This window comes from Sus scrofa, chromosome 3, assembly GCF_054392235.1.
Source record: "Sus scrofa isolate SSC_HxYL_T2T_F1_AM1 chromosome 3, Sscrofa_HxYL_maternal_Yorkshire_Landrace_v2.0, whole genome shotgun sequence".
In the NCBI taxonomy this organism is placed as follows: domain Eukaryota; kingdom Metazoa; phylum Chordata; class Mammalia; order Artiodactyla; family Suidae; genus Sus; species Sus scrofa.
This window is the reverse complement of record NC_139385.1, coordinates 5,026,336-5,049,291: the sequence shown is the minus strand read 5'-3', so window position 1 is coordinate 5,049,291 and position 22,956 is coordinate 5,026,336. Positions and strand designations below refer to the sequence as shown.

The window sequence follows — 22,956 nt, the reverse complement described above, 5'->3', positions numbered from 1 at the left end:
AGAGGCCAATTAGAGCACAGGAACTGAGCTTTCGCCAACGCTAGTAGCTGGGTCGGAAACGAGGTGTCTGCGGTCCGTCTAGGATTTGGACGGTTTTTGAGCGTTCGTGTCCCTCACTCGCCACCTTCCCTCCTTTGGGTCCCACGATGCCGATGTACCAGGTAAAGCCCTACCACGAGGGCAGTGCATCTCTCCGTGTAGAACTTCCCACCTGCATGTACCGGCTGCCCAACGTGCACTGCAGGACCGACAACCCAGCTCCAGCCGCGGGCCACGTGCAGGTAGGAGCCGGCGGGCCCTGCCCCTCCCCCACCACCAACCCAGTGCGCAGGCGTCCGGGCTGCTCTCCATCCCTTGCCTGTTCAGCGCGCAGGCGCTCTGACTCTGCCGCGGCCCCACCCCGCCGCCCTCTTGCTTAGTTCGCAGGCGCCGCTGCCCTGGCGGGCTCAATTGGGGGACTGCGGGCTGGAGCCCCTCTAGGACCCCGCGGTGGGACGCAGCTGTCCAGAACTCGCCGAGGGGGCCGGGCCCTATCGCCCTTCCCACCCCAGCCTCACGCGCCCGTCGGTCTCGGAGTGGCTGTAATTTTAATTCTCTCTTAAAAGATCCATCTTTTTTTTTTTATTGTAACTAAACTTTTTTAGTAGGAAATTTTACTTACAGAAAAGCGAGTAGCCCGCAAATGTTTATTTTGAGGAATTATAAAGCTAATCCAAGGGTCACCACTCAGAATAACACGTTGTCAGCGCCCCCTCCTAAAACCACCCCCCAAGTTCCCTCCTTGCATGGTCAGTATGTCCTGCTTTTCTCTCTTATTTCATCATCTAAGAATCCATTCCTAAACTGTAGTGTTGGTGTAAGTGGAAGCGTGAAGTTTGTGCCCTGCAGTGTCTGGCTGCCTCTTCTGGACATTATTTTAAGAATCGCTTTGCTGCATGAAAAAAAAAAAAAACCCGAAGCGTTCGCCCTCTGCGGTCGGCTGCTCCTTCGCATGGCTGTGCCCCAAGGTTATAGCTCCCAGGCCACTGCTCACGGGCGTTGGCTGGTTTTCCATTTCGGGCTCTATGAATAATTCTGCAGTGAATATTCTTGTACTTGAGGAGATGTAAGGTAAATTCTAAGCGATGGCATTGCTGGCTCAGTGGGCTGGTCTATCTTCAACTGGACTAAATTGCTTTCCAAAGCAGTCCTACTGGTTTGTGCTGTCACCTGCAGTGCATGCGAATTTCTCATGGTGGCAGCCCTCCACAAAGCTGGTCGGTGTACGGGGCATCCTAATGTCAGTTTAGTTTCCATCTCCCAGACCTTTCATGTTTATTGGGCATTTTGATTGCCTCTTTTGTGAAAGTACCTGCTCAACTTTTACTTTTTTAATTATTGCACATATATGTCCTAGTCTTCCATCTGGAGAGACCTTCTGCTCATTCTCACTGAAGATGAGTAAATAGATAAGTTCCGTGGCTCATTTTCCGTGTCATCCTTTGTCTTAAGAGCTTTCTGCCTTGAAGAGAGGTGGTTAGTTTATTTGAAACCAAATGACACAGCTGTTGTCTCACTGCAGGCATGGTCCAGTGTCTCTTCACCTGGACAGTCCCCATGGAACCAAAAAGAAAGACCCAGAGTGGGGAGTGTCACATCTCTTTTGAGACAAAGTCCTGTTTTTTAACAGGACTTTGGGCATTAAACTGCTAGATGTTCATCTAGCAGATGACAGCAGCATGGACAGACAGATAATTAGAAGTCTGGCATCTCCAGGGGAAATGAGAAAATAAAATAAACTGCTTCTGAATACATGTAAAATGAAACAGATGGATAAACAGCACACCAAGGGATAGTGCAGCTTGAGTGAGGAAAAGAGCGGGCCGGCATTAGAAGGGGTGGCAGGGAGTTCCCGTCGTGGCGCAGTGGTTAACGAATCCGACTAGGAACCATGAGGTTGCGAGTTCGGTCCCTGCCCTTGCTCAGTGGGTTAACGATCCGGCGTTGCCGTGAGCTGTGGTGTAGGTTGCAGACGCGGCTCGGATCCTGCGTTGCTGTGGCTCTGGTGTAGGCTGGCGGCTACAGCTCCGATTCGACCCCTAGCCTGGGAACCTCCATATGCTGCGGGAGCGGCCCAAAGAAATAGCAAAAAGACAAAAAGACCAAAAAAAAAAAAGAAAAAAGAAAAAGAAAGAAGGGGTGGCAGGTAAAGCAGAGCTCGGACACCTCCGAGTTCCTCACACTGAGCCGTGCCGGGCTCCTGGTCACTGGCCACGGTCCCCCTGCAGCCCTGCGCCCAGACCGTCTGCAGTGCGTGTTGACGGACTTTGAACAGAATGGGTGCTTTGTTCCGGGTCAGGCAGGAGCCCAGCTGGCATTTGTGGAAAAGAGCAGAGTTGTGCACAAACAATGCACAGGTACAGGTGGATGAAGAGGTTACAAGTATTGCTCGGAACTGATGCTGAGTGACAAGGCTCCCACAGGGCAGCCTTACCTGTCACACATCGGTCGTACTCCCTCATTTCTGGTCCACAGCTAATCACTTCATTGACACAGTTTTGTGTGTGTGTTTTTTAAGGGCCGTACCCAGGGCATATGGGAGTTCCCAGGAGAGGGGTCCAAGCAGAGCTGCAACTACGGGCCTGCACCACAGCCACAGCAACGTACACGGCAGCGTGCAGCAACACTGGATCCTTAAGTAAGGCCGGGGCTCAAACCTGCATCTTCATGGTTACTAGTTGGGTTCTTAACCTGCTGAGCCACAAGGGGAACTCCCTTTTGCAGTTTTGTTTTTGTTTTTTGTTTTTCTTTTTAGGGCTGCACCTGTAGCATGTGGAAGTTCCCAGGCTAGGGGGTCGAATCAGAGCTACAGCTGCAGGCCTACATCGCAGCTCACGACAACGCAACGCCAGATCCTTAACCCACCGAGTGAGGCCAGGGATCAAACCCACATCCTCATGGATACTAATTGGATTCATTTGCGCTGAGCCATGACGGGAGCTCCCCCTTTTCCAGTTTTGTATTCTTCATTCCTTTTTAAAAATTTTTACTGACGTGGGGTTGATTTCCCATGTTGTGCTCGTTTCCGCTGTGCCGCAGAGTGACTCAGCTATCCGTGTGCACTTAGCCCCTCCCATGTAGGTTATCACAGAGTGTTGCGTACATTTCCCTGAGCTACACAGCAGGTCCTTGTGGACCATCCATTCTGTACACAGTGACACCCTGACCTCTTTGTTCTGTGTCCACCCAGACAGTAGTCATCTTGCATTGCTTTGCTGTCTGAGCTCAAGAGCAGCAGGTGCAGGAAGATGAGAGTGTGGGGATCCAGCTGTAGGATAAACAGACATTAACCCGCTGAGGGAAGAGAGGATGGGTCTTGGGGACAGAGGGAACCTGAGGAGGAAGAGCCCTGTGGCAGGTGGGGGCTAGGTGTCTTAGCACAATGGGAGTGGCAGGAACCAGAGGCCCAAACCTCCCTGCTCCCGAGCAGGCCCCCAGGGTAAGGGCTTTGTTTTGCAGCCACAGCGGTTATTTTGAGCTCTGGGCACCATCTCAAGGAGGGGTGGACCAGAATGGGTGCAAGGTGGAAGTGGGGCAGGTGAAAAATGGCCCCTTGGACTCAGGCAGTGACCGTGGAGTCCAGAAAACAGACAGCAGCTGGTGATGAACTGGTCTGTGGGAAAGGGCTGCGTTATGAGTGACAAGGCAGAGGAACAGTTGTTCCTTAAACTCACCGCCACGCAAACTGAGCACGTACTCTTCCTCCACTCACACTGTGTCCTGAGGACTCAAGGTCATTGCCTTCCTGACTCTTCGGTCTGGGTTCCAGCGCTTTCATGCGTAACCTGTTCGTTCTCCTGATTCAAAGGGGTGATCTTTTGTGAGAACTTGTGAATCTGGAAGTAGGTTGTGCAGTGTAACCATTAGGCTTCTCCCTGCTGCTTTTTAAGATAAATGTCCAGAGGGAGTTCCCATCATGGCTCAGTGGTAATGAACCCAGCTTGTATCTGGGGAGATGTAGGTTCGATCCCTGGCCTCGACTTAACTGGGTTAAGGATCCCGTGTTGCCGAGAGCTGTTGTATAGGTTGCAGATGCAGCTTGGATCCTGTGTGGCTGTGGCGGAAGCCAGCACCTGCAGCTCCAATTCAACCCCTAGCCTGGGAACTTCCATATGCCGCACTGCGGCCCTAAAAAGCAAGAAATAAATAAAGTCTGTAGAGATTTGAGACTTATTCCTCAGCAGGTATTATTGGTTATTTACGGTTTACGAGTCCACCAGGCCAGGCAAGAAAGATGCAGAGATTGCAAAGATGCAATGAAGAATGCATTTCCGATTTATGAAGTTGTGCATTTTCAGCAGTGAAAAAGTTCTAGATGATTCTAAGATAGCAGAGTGCTAGTACTGCCTGGAAAATGATTTGAGGAATCCATCACTGACCCCCTGGCCATACTGCCAAGCCAAAGGACGCCTTTTTTTTAACCCAGGTGCCCCCTTTTCCCTACTGTTCGTATGAAGTATTGACGACACTGTCACTGCCGCCTTTGGTCTTTTTCTGCTCATTTATACTACGTATTTTGCACGAGTTTGATACCAACAACAATTTATGTTGATCTTCTTTCATTCTGTATTCTTAAGAGACTAAATTACCTGAAACAGGAGACCTTCAATTTCACAGTGGCTTCCAGTCGCAGCATTTTTTGGTTCATAGCCCCTGGGGACTGAGATGCGGGGCCTCTTGGTCTGGGGAGAGGAGATGATTCTGCCCCATTTGAATGTCTTAGGAAAGGTGGGAGGCTGGATGAATTCGTGGAACTGAGCAAAAGACACGGGGTCACCTTTAAACAGACTGTCCTGATGCGAGAGGAGATGCACGTTTGACTCTGGTGTATTTAGGAAGCGGCTGACCCATCGCTTCAGGCTCTCGAGTCCCGCCAGGACGATATTTTGAAGCGTCTGTACGAGCTGAAAGCTGCGGTTGATGGTCTGTCCAAGATGATTCAGACGCCAGACGCGGACTTGGATGTGACCAACATAATCCAAGCCGAGGAGCCCGCCGCCTTAGCCACCAGCGCGTTCGACCTGAATTCTGTGCTTGGAAAGGTAGGTTCACGGAAGGCGAAGAACTCCGGTGACCGCGGTGGTTCCTGTGCCGGAAATCCCACCAGGGTCATTAGAGCCTTCGAGTTGAACGAGGCAGTACAAAAAGCGTGTTGTTTTTTCCTCCTCTAACCGACTGCACCCTTGCACAGAACAGGCTTGTGAGCTTTGGAGAAGCCGGGCGAGCTCTAACGCTGCTCCTTGGTCTCTCGGGCCCAGGGAAGAACAGGGGGCTCCTCAGGCAGAAGAGGGAGTCGCGCCACCACTTCCTGCCACGCCTGGCCGCTGCCTCGGCCTCCAGGTCCTGGAGAAACAGATCTTGGGTAGTTCGCTCCCCTAACTCCTTGAGAAAAGCCTGAGATTCAGAGCTTTGGCTGCCCAGGCACAAAAATCCCGCCAGACTTTTTTGCAGTTTATTGCTAAAGGCCAGCCACAGTTTCATACTTCAGACGCATTTTGCTTAAATTCAGTTTGCCGTGTTAAGATGCGGTTGCACCAGCCGCTGTTAAGAGCAGCGTACAGGCGTCACCTGAGGTAGAGGACAGTCTGACTGCAGAGAATGTCTCGTTACCACTGGGGGTGAGAGGGTTTGTCCCGAAAATCCCTGCTTCCCCCCCCCCCGCCCCGAACTGGTGATAGAAGTGGTCCTGCTAAGAAGTTCCCATGGTGGCGCAGCAGAAACAGTCTGATAGGAACCCCGAGGTTGTGGGTTCAGTCCCCGGCCTTGCTCAGTGGGTTAAGGATCTGGCATTGCTTAGGCCTGCAGCTATAGCTCCGATTAGACCCGGTAGCCTGGGAACCTCCATGTGCCATGGGTGCGGCCCTAAAAAGACAAAAAAAAAAAGAGAGAGAAGTGGTCCTACTTACAGACTAACAAGGGGGGGCTACACTGCGGTGTCTCCCCCAGAGCTGTTTTTGGTAACGCTGGCGCCTCTGCACCCACGTCCTCTTCCATCATCCAGTTCACACCTGCCTGCGCCCAGGGCCCAACGGGACCCCACCCAGCCAGGCCCCCAGGGAGCCAGTCTGATGAGTGGGTGGCACGGCTCTGCCGGGCGTTCAGAGCACCTCCCAGAGTACACGGTGCTTGAGGTGAATTTTGACACCGCAGAAGGCATGGTGTCACCTAACACATTCCGAGAACTGCAGAGCGCCCCGCGTGGCTCCAGCCGAAGGGCGGCGGCAGGAGTGGCGAGGCTGCCAGTCAGATCGCAGCAAGCTGTGGGCAGAAAGCCAAGGAGTTAGGCCTCCGTTGTATTCTGAGCTCATTCCTTGGGAAGAGGGAAGTTACAGAAGTAAGACCACGTCTGCGTCTCTAGAGGCCGAGAGTGCTGGCACGATGCTCACCACCTCGTGTTTTGGACTCTCCCTGAGCCAGCACCCTTCCCAGGAGGCTCCTCACTGTCCTGTCACTCAGACACGTTGCTGTAGAAGCTGCATCCGGTCAGGCGTTAGGAAGGTTTAGTAGGCGGAGGAACTGCATGTGTAATTTTCTTAACTCAGGGGCAAGCGGAAGTGTCCCCCCAAACGCGTTGTACTGATGTGACAGGGGAGTCACCTTTTGTTTCTGGGAGCCGCTGTGCAGGGGTGCAGGGTGGGAGTGAGCTGCCGCCTCAGCTCCGCCTCTTCCTGAGCCGAGAGCCCCTGGTGGCTCCCGTCCGTCCCCTGCTGTCGGTGGGACGACCGTAGGGGCCGGAGTGCACTCGCCTGCTTGGGTCAAAGCCGGGCGCCAGATTCGGCGTCCGCGCAGGCTGCCTCTGGTATCCCCCGCTCTGTTGTCACCAGGACTACGGGGCCCTGAAGGACATCGTGATCAACGCCAACCCCGCCTCGCCCCCCCTGTCCCTGCTCGTGCTGCACCGGCTGCTGTGTGACCACTACAGGGTGCTGTCCGCGGTCCACACGCACTCGGCGGTCCAGCGCGTGCCGCCGCACCTTCTCAAGTGCTTCGGCGAGCAGAAGCAGCAGCCCCGGCACGAGTACCAGCTGGGCTTCACTCTGATCTGGAAGGACGGTAAGCGGAGGGAGTAAGGCTCGGGGAGTAAGGCTCGGGGACGGGACCGGGAGGCAGCGGGCGCTGGGCGGGGGACAGTCCCCAGCCCCGCAGACCCTTCACCTGTTGGCTGTCAGGCCGGATCGCTTGTGGGCGGGTGCTCCCAGGGGAGCAGACGCGTCTTGACCCCGAGGGAAGGTTAAGGTCTCCGCTGAGAGCAGGTCTAGGGGAATCCTGTCTCAGCAGCCCCGGCAGGGCAGGGAGGGCTGTCACAACCACCTGGCCCTCACATTGCCGAAGCTGCCATCACGGGGGCACTGACGCTATCTTGGAAAGGATGGCAGCACATCATGTACCCGTCATCCCCCTGCTGTGTGCCTCGCCCGGCTCAGTTCCCATCCCCAAGGGCCAGGGCAGCACGAGGTCCCGCCTGGGAGCGGGGACTCCTGCTTCCAGTCGTCGTCTTCCAGGGTTCGGGACAGACCGTCTGAGGACCCTTCTAACCTGAAAACTGTCATCATCAAGTACCAGAGATGGTTATTCTGTAACTAGTGTGCACCGCTTAAACACACCCTCCGTAAACGTGCTTGAAGGTTCACCTTTGGGAGACGGACGGAGGACGGAGTTTTCCTAGAAAGACACTCTCCCCCGCCGCCGGCTGTGGCTGGCGGGCCGCCCTCCCGCCGGGCAGCTCTCCATAAACTCTCCGGCGGTCTGTTTGCTTCCAGTGCCCAAGACGCAGATGAAGTTCAGTGTCCAGACCATGTGTCCCATCGAAGGCGAAGGCAACATCGCCCGCTTCCTGTTCTCGCTCTTTGGCCGGAAGCAGGACGCCGTGAGCCTGACCCTCATGGACAGCTGGGTGGACACAGCCGTCTTTCAGCTCAAAGAGGGAAGCAGTAAAGAAAAGGCCGCCGTGTTCCGCTCCATGAACTCTGCTCTCGGGAAGAGCCCCTGGCTCGTTGGGAACGAACTCACGGTGGCCGACGTGGTGCTGTGGTCCGCGCTCCGGCAGACGGGGGCCTGCGGCGCGGTGGTGCCGGCCAGCGTGCAGAAGTGGATGGGGGCCTGCGAAAACCTGGCCCCTTTCCACACGGCCCTCCAGCTCCTTCGGTGAGCCTCGGTCACTGCCGTCGAGGATGGTGCTCTCTGGTGCCTGTGACTGATAAAGGGACGTGTGCTCCACGTCCTTAGGCCACCTGTCACGTATCAATAAAAGCATCCTATAGTCACTCTGTGGTTTTCATTTTATTTAACATGCACCAACGCTGTGTGCAACACACCCTGCCAGCTGCCTGGCAGGTACATTTGGGGGCATAGGGGTGAATGTGTCACGTCACTGCCTCTGGGGAAGGTAGGTTTGGGGGGAGGCAAGTCTCTGATGGAGGAAGGGCCGTGGGAACAAGAGCAGGGACGCTGAAGGCAGAGCTGCTTGGAGCTCAACGGGACCAGACGCACAAAGCTTTGACGGGGTGTGGGCTGGGGACAGTGGTAAGGTGAGACCGGAGGCAGGCCGCACAGTGCTGAGATGCAGCAGCAGCCACAGAGCCAGTTCATTCCCGGCAATGACCGGGCAGCAGCTGGAGGTTGGTGAGTTAACAGCTGTCAAGCCTGGAGCAGCCCAGCTAGTGCACAGGCCTGGGCGGCCGTGGGCGTGGGGCACACCCAGGTCTGCAGCAGGGCCTCCCAGAGGACTTTCGGAGCCTGGCTGGCCGGTGGCAGTTGAGTCAGACATTCCGGAGAAGGGCAAGAACGGAGGAGGTCACCTCCAGAGCCGTCGGAAGTTCAGAATGTGGCCGGAAAACAGTTCCTTAGGAAAAAGCAGCTTGGGGGAACTTCCAAACCCACTTTACTAAGACTTGTTCGGGCTTCCTAAATAGGATTAAGAGTTACACCTTAAAAAAAAAAAAAAAAGACTGAAAATGTCCATTCCAGTTAAGTACTTAGCTTAAAGAGTAATAAGTCCACATTCCTATGTACAGAGCCCGCTGGGCTAGACGGGCTCCCGCTCGTCTCTCACGTCCTCCTCCACCCCTCTGTCCTGAGAGAGGAGGCGCAGCTGCTGCTTCAGGTCTTCGATTTCTTTCTCTTGCTCTAGTATCTTCATCTGCAGGGTGAGATTAACCTGTAAAGAGAGGATTTTAAGCTCCACTAGAATGGCTTCTTCCTTTTATACAGCATAGTTCCCTGATGAGCCGGCAGTGAAGGACCTGGCTTTGTCACTGCTGTGGCTCGGGTTCGATCCCTGACCTGGGAACTGACCCGTGGCCTGTGGACACAGGCCTGCTCTGCACGGTCCCGACACATGTGGATTCCACTTCTCACCGTTTTATCGTGCGTCGCCCAGCAGCATGGGTTCAGCGTCAGTTACCAGGGTGTGGGGACTCTAATGACCTTAGCAGTGTCAACATCCACGGGTGTCACAATCCGGGACAGTCACCTCACTTCCCTCAAAGGCTGGTGGTGGGCCACTGCATCCGTGACGTGGCTGACAGACAGGCAGGGAATGTGGGGGTTGCACAGCCTCCTGGCTCCCAGTGGCAAACCCACGTGACAGCTTTACAAAACGGAAAATGAAAGAGGGAATGGGCCCACAAAGGTGGAAGTGCAGCAAAGTGATGAAACGTGACGATGCTGGGAGTGAAAATCAAATTGAAAAGGTGTTAGGGATGGAACAGCTGATCGTGGGAAAGCTGATCCTGCCACCAGCAGACACAGTGAAGACGGCTTATCAACACACGCAGGAAAAGGGTGGCCCCATCCGAGAGAGAACGCACATCAGAAGGGCTCTCGGAGACGGATCCCAGCATCACAGGTGCCACGGACAAAATGCCAGAAACTGATCCAAACTCAGAAAGGCGTCTGACAAGTCACTGAAAAGATGCTCACTCTGTATCCTAAGTTAGAGGACGAGGTGAAGGCAGACGCTGTTCAAACTACTTTTTTTTTTTTCTCTTTTCTTCAGCATATGTAAGTTCCCAGGCTAGGGGTCATACTGGAGCCTACACCACAGTCACAGCAACACCGGATCTGGGCCGAGGCCGCAAAGGCGGTGACCTACACCGCAGCTCACGGCAACGCGGGATCCTTAACCCGCGGAGTGGAGCCGCACATGGAGCCCTCATCCTCAGGGCTGCTAGCTGGGATCTTAATCCACTGAGGCCACAGGGGAGCGCCAAACTCCTCTTGAAACACTTTAATTCTCAATTACAGTTCTGTAATTTCTTCATTTCCATATACATCTATAACTAACAAGAGAGTTTTAACGTTTTGACACATTTTTTTTTTGGGTCCGCCTGTGGCATGTGGAAGTTCCCGGGCCAGGGGTCGAAACCCCATCACAGCAGCGACCCAAGCTGCACTACAAGAGAACTCCTTGACAAACATTTTTAAAGGTCATGGAACAACCATAACCTTCCCCATTGATTATTAAGGTCCTTTCTGCACCTTCCCCGTTGATTATTAAGGTCCTTTTTGCACCTTCCCCGTTGATTATTGAGGTCCTTTTTGCACCTTCCCCGTTGATTATTAAGGTCCTTTTTGCACCTTCCCCATTGATTATTAAGGTCCTTTTTGCACGCTGTGAGCTCCGCAGGACCCTCTCCACAGGCCTGCACGACGGTGCAAAGACAGGGCTGCTCGCGCATGCAAGTTCATCTGCACAGGTACGTGTAGGTTCTTTTATGAACAAGTCTCCAGGACAGGAGAAGTCCCTACCACTCATACCAAATAACTCATCTCTCAAACCTTCTTCATGGGAGGTAGAAAATACTCTCCATATGAGGCAATAAATTTAACAACCATATCTGCTACTGTCAAAGACAGAGCACTCTACTTACCCATTCAATCTAGTAAAATTCAGTTTTACCTGAAAATGAGTAAGGCTTAAACAGAAGACAAATCAGCTAAACCATCACAAGCAGTTCCCAAACTAAGTGTGCCTCAGAACCACTTCGAGAATTTTCTGGAAGCATAGACAGCTGTCCCTTCTCCCCCAGATTTCTTTTTTAACAGGTCGGGGGAGGTCTGAGAATTCTATCAAGTTCCCAGTGAGTTTACACTGCTGGCCTGGAGACTACACTCTGAGAACCAGTGAATGCATGCAACGCTGCTCAAACACTGCATAAATCACCTGGAGATCTTGTTAAAATGCAGGCCTGGGAGTTCCTATTGTGGCTCAGTGGATTAAGAACCCGACTAGTATCCGTGAGGATGCAGGTTCGATCCCTGGCCTCGCTCAGTGGGTTAAGGATCTGGCATTGTCACAAGCTGCAGCAGAGATGGCAGATACAGCTCAGATCAGGCGTGGCTGTGGCTGTGGCTGTGGTGCTGGCTGGCAGCTGCAGCTCCGACTACACCCCTCGCCCAGGAACTGCCATATGCCACAGGTACAGCCAGAAAAGGAAGAAAAAGAACATTTAAAAAAAAAAAAAAGAAATGCAGGCCTGGGGCGGAGTCCAGCAACCTGAGTTTCTAACAAGCTCTAAGAAAGGCTGATGCTGCTGGTCTGAGGACCTGCTTTAAGTGAGAACCTGTGAATGTATCTTTTTTTGGGTCTTTTCTAAGGCCGCGCCCACGGCATATGGAGGTTCCCAGGCTAGGGGTTGAATCGGAGTTGTAACCACCAGCCTACGCCAGAGCCACAGCAACACAGAATCTAAGCCGCGTTTGGGACCTACACCACAGCTCATGGCAACGCCGGATCCTTAACCCACGGAGCGAGGCCAGGGATCGAACCCGCAACCTCATGGTTCCTCGTCGGGTTCGTTAACCACTGAGCCACAAGGGGAACTCCTGTGAATGTACTTGAATGAAGCTTTTTAAGTCTTAGAGTGTCTCTGTCGATACCCGGCACCAGCGCACCGTGTCGGGAAGGAGGAAGGGGATGGACTGCCTGGGCCAACACTTCCTCGCAGGACAGAAAACCAGACTCACACTTACTGTGAGCTGGCAGGTGGGGCGATGGGGTCCCCACCACAGCTGCTCCGGTGCCCCTGAAAACCACTGCTGGCCTGCCCCCTTGGTGTGTGTCTCTTGGGATAGGAGATACTTTACAATAACTGCTAAAAGGCCATATACCATAGCTGGAAAGGAAACAAAAACCTCTTGATTCAGCAAGATGCTGGAGCCCATCTTACCGTTTGCCGAGCAGCCGGCTGGCAGGGGTCACCTGCTCACGTGGACGACAAACGCAAACCTGCCAGTGGGAACTCTGAGAATGGGTGGAAATTCCTTGTTTCCAGAAACCTGATTCCAAAAGCTCCACCGTCCATGACATGGGATTCACAACTTAAACAAATGCCACTTTAAGCGCCATCGTTTCCCCGGTATTAAGAAAAACCTTACATACGTTTCCAGAATTTTGGAAAAGTTCGCTCTGCAGCAGCTGAAGCGCAGACGGCCTCTGGGACGCGTTTCTCCTGGTCAGGTGCTGGATGTACTTGGCTTGGACGGGGCACCTTTTCCCGAGGGACTCGGGTATCCGGCCGCTTCTCAAACCTGTGAGAACCTGCGCTCGCTCCATCTCTGTTCCAAACGGCTGGAAGAGCTCCAGCAGGATGACCCCCAGGCTGTACATGTCTGACTGGAGAAGGGGAAACGGTCGCTTAGCATGAGACACACGGACTCACAGTCCCAGGCCTGAGCCCCTTCCTCTCACAAGCGAGGGGACTTCTGAGACGGGACGCCTGGCAGTGCCTACGACACAGGGAACACAGCAGGAGGCGGGCTGGTCCCTCCGGGAGGCAAGGGTCAGCCAGCAAGACCTTCGGCCCTGATTGGCAGGTTGGCCCTACTCTCAACATTCTCACTTCTGATACCAAAAAGGGGCATCCGTGGGCACAAGCGTCGGACGGCCAGGCCAGGGGCAGGGGTGGGGCCCCCACCACCCACAACAGTCACGACCACACCACCGGCTCCACTGCCCCTTGGAAATCCAGGCCAGACGCAGCCTGAGAACGTGAGCCCGCAGGGCCCGGAGCAGCTGCAGGGGGTCAGCAAGCACCCTGGGGACCCAGCCCCACCTCTGCCTGGGCCCAGAGCTACGCATCCTTGGTCAAGTTGAGCAAATGCTGCCTAAAATCGTTCACTTTTCTTTCAGGAAGGTCTTTACTCGATAGGATTTTCGGAGCAGCCGAGGTTTTTCTGGCAGCTCTGTCCCCATCACTAAAAAGCCGAATGATTCACCAAAAGGAAGAAAAGTTACTAGGCTGGTATTTTGAGAAAAGAAAGTCCTCTAACAGTCCTTCAGGCAGATTTAAAACTCTTCCGGCATCTTCTACCTCAAAGGGAGTCAAGTGTCACACTGGCCTGGGGCACTTACTTACCTAAGCCGGAAAGCAGAAGGAAGGGATGAAAATGGATTTCTGGGAACCCTAGCTTCCCGAGGGGAAGGTGACATTTTAAAGGGAAAGCTCATTTCAAAAATTATCGATGACACGTGTGGATTTAGAAATAGCAAAGCAGGAGTTCCCGTCGTGGCTCAGTGGTTAACAAATCCGACTAGGAACCATGAGGTTGCGGGTTCGATCCCTGGCCTTGCTCAGTGGGTTAAGGATCTGGCGTTGCCGTGAGCTGGGGTGTAGGTCGCAGATGCAGCTCGGATCTGGTGTTGCTGTGGCTGCGGTGCAGGCCAGCGGCTACAGCTCCGATTCGACCCCTAGCCTGGGAACCTCCACATGCTGCATGTGCGGCCCTGGAAAAAGACAAAAAGACACAAACAAAACAAAAACAACGAAAAATAGTAAAGCAGCAGATTCAGTTGAAAGGGGAGGCTCAACTTTAACGGGCGGTTTGATGTAAGAGAGAACCTACCGAGATCCCTTATCTCCCAAACCACCTGACTTCCCGTGGGTTCTGTGACTGCCGCCTGCAGGGAAGGCCACTGAAGGGGTGAGAGGGAACAAAGGCTACCTTGGCATCATACTCGGAGCCTTCCAACTGCTCAGGTGACGCATACAGACAAGTGCCCACTCTGGAGGTGTGTGTTGGCGTTCCTGTAATTTGAAAACCCAAAGATGAAGCAGGGCAGGGCTAATACTGCCAGTAAAGACCCGAGGGGTTCTCCTGTGGCACAGCGGGTTAAGGATCCGGCGCTGTCACCGCAGTGGTTTACGCTGCTGCCACATGCCACAGGCACAGCCCAAAAAAGAAACAAAGACCCCTGACTCTGAGCAGGGCATTGCAGCTCCTGTCAAGGCAAGGATAGGTACTTCTTTAAATCTCACCTTTGCTATGAATCTTTATGTTTTGTTTTGTTTTTTTCTTTTTAGGACCCTACCCTCTGCATATGGAGGTTCCCAGGCTGGGGGTCGAATCGAAGCTGTAGCTACCAGCCTACACCACAGCCACAGCAACACAGGATCCAAGCCACGTCTGTGACCTACACCACAGTGCACGGCAATGCCGGGTGAGCGAGGCCAGGGATCAAACCTGCATTCTCATGGATGCTAGTCAGATTCCACTGAGCTACAATGAGAACTCCCATGCCCGTTTTTTTGGTTTGTTTTTTGTTTTTTGTTTTTGGCCGAGGTGTGTAGCAGCTTAATATGGGATCTCAAGTTTTCAGACCAGGGATTGAACCCAGGCCGCAGCGGTGAAAGCGCCAAATCATAACCACTAGACCACCGGGGAACTCCCCCACTTCTTTTTCAATGTACAAAAAAAAAAACAACCCACCAAGCAAACAACAGCTAAAATAAACTTACTCTTCCCATTTCCGTTGGCCCAGTCTGTGTTCTTCTGTATGATGTCTGTGCAGGCCAGGCCAAAGTCTCCAATTTTCACTTGCTGATCGGGGCCATGAAGAAAAATATTTCTGGGCTGTAAACAAACACAAGAGGTCAAGTCCTGGGGGTTCTGAGACAGACAGTAACAATGGGTGGATGCCGAGTCTCCAGTTTAGGAGCAAGGAGCCCCTCACAAATTCAAAACGAGAGCCGTGGTTCTCAAGCCCCGCTGCACCTCAGCATCACCAGAGGAGCTTTAAAAAAAGCCTCGGCATCCAAGCCACTCCCCAGACCAATTAAATCCTTGTTCCCAGGGGTGGACACAGGTGTCAGCATTATGTCAAAATCCCCAGCTTAGTCCCACCAACACAGCGCACGCCTGAACACAAGTACGTCTCAGCCCTGACCTGACCTGAGAATCACCCATGGAGCTTTTAAAAGCTGCTATCCTCTCAAAGAGTCAAAGACTCTGATTTTTTTTTTTTTCTTTGTTAATGGAAAAAATGCTATTTTTTCCCATCTCTCAGATGATGCTTATGTGTTAGGCAGGGCTGGGAACAACCACGTCACACTCTAAAGGGAGAAGGTACACACTTCACTCTCTCTAAGCTACTGCAGACCCCAAACATCTCGCGATGCAACTACTCCCAGACCAGGGGGGAAAGGCACCGCTACTCAGAGAGCTCTGCACCGGCCACAGCCACGCCGGATCCTTAACCCACGGGGCAAGGCTAGGGATCGAACCTGCGCCCTCATGGATGCTAGTCAGATTCGCTGCCCTAGCTGCCCACTTTTCAAACTGTCACTGAATGGGAAGGGAAAATAGAAACAACCTTAGGTGGAAGAGGAGTAATTTAGGTATGGCTTTGTCCCTGGGCAGACAGTCCTGAAAACTGCTTCCATCGGGTCCTCTAGGACAGAGGAAACGACACCGGAGACAGCCTGGCCCTGCGAGAAAAAGGAACCGCGTTCACAGACACGAGGCTCAACGATTCTGGGGCAGTTCTAGAACTGAACTGGAAGAATCATAAAGGGCCTGAAAGCGACCAATTCCACAGCACGTTTCCCCTGAACTCCCGGGTGCTCCCTCGACCTTTCCCTCATGGGAAACATAACCAAGAGAGGCGGCAGGGAGCTGGCGGCTGCCCGGGCCCAGGCCCCGGAAGGGGGCCCGTCGGCAGCTCTTCCCACGCGGCTCTACGAGGCCATCATGAGAGAGGACCGTGCCGCGCTCCAGGCTCTCCTGAGAAGCCACCCCGTCAACCAGCCCATGACCCTTCCGGCCGACTCCGCCAGCTACAGATTGCTTCCGAACCAGGTAGCCTCCGTCCCTGCTCCGTCACTTAGGGGAAAAAAAAAAAAGACGCGATGCTTCAGAAGGAACGCCACTTAACTCCTGAGAACCCGCCACGCTTCCCGGCTGCCCGCGCCGTGCCCGAGGCCGCACAGGCCACCCCAGCACAGAGCCGGGCTCTTCTGAGTCTGCGATGCCCCCTTCCAGGGGTCACGCGGGCACTGATGGGAGCGGAGACGAGGGCTCGCTTGGCTGGGAGAACACCGACGCCCCGATGCTGGTTCTGTCTGCAGGCTAGAATGATTTTTGTCCCTTTTTTTTAAGTATACGTTTTCCTTTTCTAAATGTTTGTACAATGAGTATTTACCTTCGTAATTTACAATTTTTCAAAAAGTCACCCTCTGCCCTTCCCTTGCAGTCATGCTGTGAAGGCCTCCAGTTGTACATTTTAAGAACTCTCATCAACAGCTCAGCTGAGCACAGGGCAGAAGCAGCATTAACTCTGAAACCCTGAAGATGCAGGTTTTACTACTGATACGACGACTTCGGCAAAGCCTTAAAAAACACAAAACCTACTTTGTCAATGACCATGTGGGTTAATTTAAGTACTAACGGACTTAATGGCAATTATCATTAATTTTACACAATGAGCTCTTCATGAGAGTCAACTCTGGGGAGTTCCCGTCGTGGCTCAGTGGTTAACGAAATACGACTAGGGACGAAGAGGTTTTGGGTTCGATCCATGGCCTTGTTCAGTGGGTTAAGGATCCCGTGTTGCTATGGCTCTGACGTAGGCTGGCGGCTACAGCTCCGATTGGACCCCTAGCCTGGGAACCTCCATATGCCGAGGGAGTGGCCCAAGAAAATGGCAAAAAGACCAAAAAAAAAGAGTCAACTTTGGTAAATGCGCATTTATGTAAAACCCAGATTTTATAAAATTGACTGTTTCAGGGTCATTTAAAACAGAACAAAAGAAAAGCAGAGTTTCCACGACGTACCAGGAAAATACTGAACGAGGGAGCTACTACATAGCACTATTTCCTTTGAAATGGCAAGCTAACGCAACAATTATTTCTAACTACACCGGGCTACGTGTAATGTATTTCGATTTTTTTCCCCCAAAGCAGACGCAGTCCGTCATCCCCGTCCACCTGGCCGCCGAACACCGCAAGGCACAGAGTTTGCTCTGTCTGTTAGAACACGGCGCAGACCCAGAAGTAAGGTAGGCTGTTCACGCGACAGGCGGCCGTGACTCAGGTACTCCTTTTCCGGGTCACGTCTGGGCTCATCCCTTCTCCGGGGTCACGGGCTGCTCATGTTCTAAATACACTAATTTCTCTGCTGCCTAGATGAGAGCCTCCGAAAAACCAGAAATAACACAAGAGCACAAATCAGTGAGTCCCCTAAAGCACTGAGAGTATTATGAAGCGCTCAGCTAGGGGGTAGTAGAAAATTAAGTCCTGGGAGTTCCCGTCGTGGCTCAGCAGAAGAGGACACAGGTTCAATCCCTGGCCTCGCTCAGTGGGTTAAGGATCTGGCGTCGCCATGAGCTGTGGTGTGGGTGGCAGACGCGGCTAGGATCCTGCGTTGTTGTGGCTGTAGTGCAGGTCAGCAGCTGCAGCTCTGATTTGACCCCTAGCCTGGGAACCTCCATGTGCCGCAGGTACAGCCCTGAAAAAAGACAAAAAAAAAAAAAAGAGAGAGAGAGAGAGAAAGAAAGTCCTGGTCACAGCCCTCAGGGAGTTTAACAACCTAAATGAGATATGAAAAATAAGAAAATGGAGATAGGCAATGGATTTTCTTGTTTACTACCCTTCACTAGAAGGTAAGATTCAATGAAAGAAGTTCCTGCTTCCCAAACTCCCTTCTCCACCCGAACCAAGGCTGACACTTCCTAAGGGCCCAACAAATGCCATCCGAGTGACTGGAAGAATCAGAGTAGAACAAAGCCAAGCCCCAGAGCCTGGCCGCCAGAAGCCCCCACCTGACCTGCCTCGCTCTCCCCTCCCCCACGAGCCCCCTTTCCCCCCCCCCCGCCCCCAGATCTGCAGACCCTCCCACACTCCCCGTGACTGGCCCACCACCTGCCTCCCCCAGGAGCCCACCCGCTTCCACTCTCCAAACCGCAGGCGCCCTGGCTGAGGGCTGCACACGCCTCTTGAGAACTGTGCCCACCGGCTCTGGCTGTTTAAAGCATCCACACTGCACTGTGCGCTCTGCAGGCTGGGGACTCCCTGCTGTTTCACCGGACGCCTGGCACAGAGCCTTACGCTAAAGAAACACATGCGAACGGAGAGTCATCTTCTAATTCCAGTGGAGCAGTTAGATGCTCATAATAACCTCTCCCTCTTCTCTGCCAAAGTCAAGGAATTGGGAGGCAATCCTGGTAGATTTCAGCACAGGAAACGAGGGCCCAGTTGTAGACACCCATTCCACCTGGGCTGGAAGGGGGACTGAGAGAGTGGCCTCGCTAACCCCAGATCCAGCCCCTGTCATCCACACCCACGAAGGGAACTGTCAGGCAGGAGCAGGCGCGGGGCCACCAGGAACTGAGTCGGCGGGCCCGCCGGCCCTTCGAGGCTCACGTCCACGGGATCCCGGACCACACGTCTACTGAACGGCTGCTAACTCAGCACAGCCGTGTGAGTGGCGGGGGGGACACAGACACAACTGAGAGACAGCCTTGAAGAGGCCGCCGTCCCGGCGGGAGACACCAACTGGGCCCCTCCATGCTGTGATACATACCACCCTGTCCCCCAAAGGAGGGAAACCCCAAGAAATGAAACACCATCATAAATTCACAAATGCTTCCTCAGGGCAACTGGGGGCGAGGGGAGGGTACCTTAGCTAAACGGAGCGTTAGCGCTCTGTGAGCCATCCGCCCTGTGAGCTGAGTGTAATTCGAGATGGCTGCCTCTTGCAGGGACACACGAGGCCTGACCACACTGCACCTGCTGCTGCTGCACTGGCCCATCACGTCCGCCACGTGGACAAAGCCGGGGAACAGAATCCAAAGGATCCTGACCGACATCCAGAATAACGCTGTCCTGTGCCTCCGCATCCTGTGCGCACACGGGGCTCAGGTGAACGCACGCGTGGACAACAGCAACAGGCACTCCCCGCTCCACCTGGCCATCACGTGCGGGACCCACCCGGCTCTCTCCATCCTGGCCCAAAACGGCGCCCAGGTCAACGCTACCAACGGGTCCAGCATGACACCCCTGCACATGGCTGCGGACACCCTGAACAAGGAGACGATGGAGACGCTGATCGCCTGCGGGGCCAACGTCAACTGCGCCGTCTCCTCCACGGGGAACACGGCCCTGAAGCTGGCGGTGCGCACCGCGTCCAGCAAGGCCGGCCGGCTGCTGGCCGCGGGCGTGAGCTGCATCCGGCTGCTGCTCGTGCACGGAGCCAAGGTGAACGCCCAGGACCACGAGGGCCGAACCGCGATCCACGAGGCATGTTTTGGAGGCAGAGAGGCAATAATCAATCTCTTGCTGGAATTCGAAGCCAGTGTTAACATACTGACAAGAAATGGGGAGTCTCCGATATACAAGTACCTTCAGCGCAGCTCCAACATCAGAGACACGGCACTTCTCGCCACGTTACTGTACCGCTCCTACCCTCTGCGACTGACCAACCGCCAAAGAATTCTACCTGCAGGCATCATGCTCCCAGAATTCCAGCTCCTAAGGGAAACCCTAATAAAGTTATCCCAAAAACCCTTATCCCTAGAGGACATCTGCAAGAGAAACATCAGAAACCTCTACGGGGAGAAAAACAAACAGCGCTTGAAGCAGCTTCTCCCGCTGAAGATCTGGAATTCTGTATATGGTTATCATGACTTGGCGCACCTCTTGAAATAAGATCACAGACGTTCACGCGGCCACGGAATTTCAGTAACTCAAGTCGCACCTTCTGGCTAGACGTGGACCCATAAAATACCGAACCCATCGCACCTAATACGTCCCAAATGTACAAACTACTGGTTCTTAAACCTATTTCAAAAAAATAAAATTATTTGCACGTTTCTTCCTAAATATTCTTTTTCGTTTGGGTTTGTTTGTTTGTTTTTTTTTTGCTATATCTGTAGCATGTGGAAGTCCCGCGACCAGGGATTGAATGGGTGCCACAACAGTGACACTGCCAGATCCTTAACCCACTGAGCCACCAGGGAACTCCCAGTGATTTATATAATATAAAAGTAATGATAACCTCTGACGTAAATGAACTAGAGTAGACAACCTCACTTGTTTGTTATTTTTTAATTTTTGGCAACGATAGGCAGCAACTTGATGTGGGATCTCAGTTCCCAAACCAGGGACTGAACCTGGGCCTCAGTGGTGAAAGCACCAAATCCTAACACCTTGACCACCAGGGAGCTCCCCATAATCTCATTTAAATCAATGAACCACTACCAAGTCATCCCTGATAAGCAGCTGTGAATGATTTAATCTCCCCCACTCACCTTTAGATCTCTATGTACAATTCCCATGTTGTGTATGTAAAACACACCTTCCACCAATTCTTGAAAAATTTTTGTTGCAACACTGGCCATAACATAAGGACCTTGAAGTTAAAAAAAAAAAAAAAAATTTATTCCTCTAACCATTTTTCACTCATTAACACCAAAATGTAATGAATGCCATAAATACACTAACATCTGACACCTGTATCACATTCAGATTTTTTTTTTTTTGTCTTTTTGCCATTTCTTGGGCCGCTCCCACGGCATATGGAGGTTCCCAGGCTAGGGGTCGAATCGGAGCTGTAGCCGCCGGCCTACGCCAGAGCCACAGCAACGCCAGATCCGAGCCACATCTGCGAGCTACACCACAGCTCACGGCAACACCGGATCCTTAACCCACTGAACAAGGCCAGGGATCGAACCCGAAACCTCATGGTTCCTAGTTGGATTTGTTAACCACTGCGCCACGACGGGAACTCCTCATTCAGATTTCCAACACTGTCAACTGTCCAAAATGGTTTCAAACCTAGAAATTGGCAGGGAGAGCGCCTCAGCTAACAAAGATGACGTCAAGAACTAGCTCCCAACAGTTGATGGACTTCACGTTACCCGAAAGAGAGGGCCTCTCATGTCACCGAGAGCCCCTATATTAACTTCACTGCTTCGAAAACCATTCTCAGACACCAGGTAGGTGTCCACGTTAAACTACGTCTGTGTCCCCTTCAACCCCTGACATCCTGAGGGGAAATGCCAATAAATCCGGTGTCCTGGCCCACTGTGGATTAAAGACACTATTACAAATAACAGGAACGGCGTCAGGCCGAGGGGTGAGCCCCCATCACCTGGGAGATGGGGAGGCTGCATTTTCCAGAAATGACTGACAAGGGAAGTACAAGGGGGGACAAGTAAATGCATCGATTAACTATTAATATTATGACATAATATAGGCGTTTAGAGGGTAGAGAGGTTCTGTAAGACTGAAACAAAAACTGATGAAGAAAAAAATCCTGGCATTCTCAAGCCAAGCAAGCTGAATTACATAAAAAAGAAAAACTTTTTTTTTTTAGGCGTTCCTTTAGTGGCACAGCGGAAACAATCTGACTAGTATCCATGAGGACTCGGGTTCCATCCCTGGCCTCGCTCAGTGGGTTAAGGATGAAGGTAGCAGCCGTATCCACACCCAGCTTCCCTGTCATCAGCCGCTCACATCAGCACAGCACCTCTGTCCAAAGCAAGGCACCAACCCTGCTCCAGGTCAACAGGTTACTCAGACTTGACCCTCGTTTTTACCTAATGTCCTCTTTCTGCTCCAGGCTTCCATCCAGGTCACCACATTACATTTAGTTGTCAGGCCTCTTGAGGTCCCTCTGGTCTGGGACAGTTTCTCAGACTGTTCCTGTATGTGAGGCCCTTGACAGTTTTGAGAAGTACTGGTCAGGTGTTTTGCAGAACGTCCCTTGACTGGGATTTGCCTGGTGTTCTTCTCAGCGTTAGACGTGGGGTTATGGCTTTTGGGGAGGAGGGCCACAGAGACAGCATGCCCTTCTCACCGCCTCCTATCAAGGGCCCGTACTGGCAGCAAGAGGGATCACCGAGGACAGTGGCCCTGCTCACTAGCTGGGGGGGGGGGGGTTGTCAGCTTTCGTCCAGGGTAAAGTTATATTTTATTTTATTTATTTATTTATTTATTTTTGTCTTTTTGCCTTTTTTTCTAGGGCCACTCCCGTGGCATACGGAGGTTCCCAGGCTAGGGGTCGAATCGGAGCTGTAGCTGCCGGCCTACGCCACAGCAACACCGGATCCAAGCAGTGTCTGCAATCTACATCACAGCTCACAGCAACGCCAGATCCTTAACCCACTGAGCAAGGCCAGGGATTAAACCTGTGTCCTCATGGATCCTAGTCAGATTCATTTCTGCTGGGCCACAATGGAAACTCCTAAGAGGTTTTTTTAAAGGCTTTTGGTTTCCCAGTGCATGTAAAAGTTCTGTTACACTGTACTGCAGTCTATTTAGTATTTAGTATGCAATAGCACTAGTCTAAAAAACAAGTACATACCTTAATTTAAAAATATTTCATTGTAAATCAACTATACTTCAATAAAACTTGAAAAAATGAAAAATACACAAATAAACAGAGATTTGTTTCTGCTGGGCCACAATAGAAATTCCCAAGAGTTTCTTTAAAGGCTTTTCTTGTTTTTTTGGAGTTCCTGTCGTGGCTCAGTGGTTAACAAATCAGACTGAGAACCATGAGGTTGCGGGTTCAATCCCTGGCCTTTCTCAGTGGGTTAGAGATCTGGCATTGCCATGAGCTGTGGTGTAGGTTGCAGATGCAGCTCAGATCCTGCGTTGCTGTGGCTCTGGCGTAGGCCGATGGCTACAGCACCAATTT

The 22,956-nt window shown here is 52.6% G+C and overlaps 3 protein-coding genes and 1 long non-coding RNA gene across 23 annotated transcripts in view; 2 read left to right on the top strand and 2 right to left on the bottom strand.

Annotated features, from left to right (window-relative positions):
• The first annotated feature begins 9 nt into the window (after positions 1–9).
• Positions 10–8,304, top strand: AIMP2 (aminoacyl tRNA synthetase complex interacting multifunctional protein 2). Of its 4 annotated transcripts, none has more exons than NM_001244557.1 (4): positions 10–281; positions 4,899–5,081; positions 6,864–7,092; positions 7,800–8,304. In NM_001244557.1, exons 1-4 carry the CDS (start codon positions 147–149, stop codon positions 8,186–8,188), a joined length of 936 nt encoding a protein of 311 aa, NP_001231486.1. In that variant the 5' UTR covers positions 10–146; the 3' UTR covers positions 8,189–8,304. The 4 variants fall into 4 exon arrangements, with proteins under 4 accessions (NP_001231486.1, NP_001231485.1, XP_084871715.1 ...); NM_001244556.1 differs by having other exon boundaries at positions 4,875–5,081; XM_085015589.1 differs by having other exon boundaries at positions 17–161; positions 4,875–5,081; positions 7,800–8,303.
• LOC146404348 (uncharacterized) lies at positions 3,013–3,850 on the bottom strand. The gene is made up of 2 exons (XR_014840106.1): positions 3,714–3,850; positions 3,013–3,307 (listed from the first exon to the last, which is right to left on the bottom strand). It is a non-coding gene; the product is annotated as an uncharacterized LOC146404348 (long non-coding RNA).
• The window catches only part of EIF2AK1 (eukaryotic translation initiation factor 2 alpha kinase 1), a 293,498-nt gene continuing 278,842 nt past the window's right edge, over positions 8,301–22,956 (bottom strand). For 5 of the 16 annotated variants that reach the window (XM_021086083.2, XM_021086084.2, XM_085016525.1 and 2 more), the window contains exons 11-15: positions 20,564–20,664; positions 14,778–14,892; positions 13,984–14,066; positions 12,422–12,655; positions 8,301–9,196 (exon numbers count right to left, since the gene is read on the bottom strand). In XM_021086083.2, the coding sequence (XP_020941742.1) occupies positions 9,065–9,196; positions 12,422–12,655; positions 13,984–14,066; positions 14,778–14,892; positions 20,564–20,664 (665 nt within the window). In that variant the 3' untranslated portion in view covers positions 8,301–9,064. Of the gene's footprint in view, positions 9,197–9,396; positions 12,656–13,983; positions 14,067–14,777; positions 14,893–20,563; positions 20,665–21,853; positions 21,974–22,956 lie in introns of those variants that run through there. The other 11 variants (XM_085016518.1, XM_085016519.1, XM_085016523.1 and 8 more) reach the window with 5 other exon arrangements.
• On the top strand, positions 15,826–20,135 carry ANKRD61 (ankyrin repeat domain 61). Of its 2 annotated transcripts, none has more exons than XM_085016563.1 (3): positions 15,826–16,116; positions 17,217–17,314; positions 19,016–20,135. In XM_085016563.1, the coding sequence occupies exons 1-3, from the start codon at positions 15,901–15,903 to the stop codon at positions 19,959–19,961; spliced, it is 1,260 nt and encodes a 419-aa protein (XP_084872689.1). In that variant the 5' UTR covers positions 15,826–15,900; the 3' UTR covers positions 19,962–20,135. The 2 variants fall into 2 exon arrangements, with proteins under 2 accessions (XP_084872689.1, XP_020941748.1); XM_021086089.2 differs by having other exon boundaries at positions 15,853–16,116; positions 17,220–17,314.

Bases quoted from the DNA above. Each gene is read 5' to 3' on its own strand.
- AIMP2 (NM_001244556.1), top strand. From the start codon at position 147: ATGCCGATGTACCAGGTAAAGCCCTACCACGAGGGCAGTGCATCTCTC. The intron at 282-4,874 runs GTAGGAGCCGGC...TGGTGTATTTAG, and splicing joins CAGCCGCGGGCCACGTGCAG to GAAGCGGCTGACCCATCGCT. The intron at 7,093-7,799 runs GTAAGCGGAGGG...GTTTGCTTCCAG, and splicing joins CACTCTGATCTGGAAGGACG to TGCCCAAGACGCAGATGAAG.
- ANKRD61 (XM_085016563.1), top strand. From the start codon at position 15,901: ATGGGAAACATAACCAAGAGAGGCGGCAGGGAGCTGGCGGCTGCCCGG. The intron at 16,117-17,216 runs GTAGCCTCCGTC...TTTCCCCCAAAG, and splicing joins ACAGATTGCTTCCGAACCAG to CAGACGCAGTCCGTCATCCC. The intron at 17,315-19,015 runs GTAGGCTGTTCA...TGCCTCTTGCAG, and splicing joins GGCGCAGACCCAGAAGTAAG to GGACACACGAGGCCTGACCA.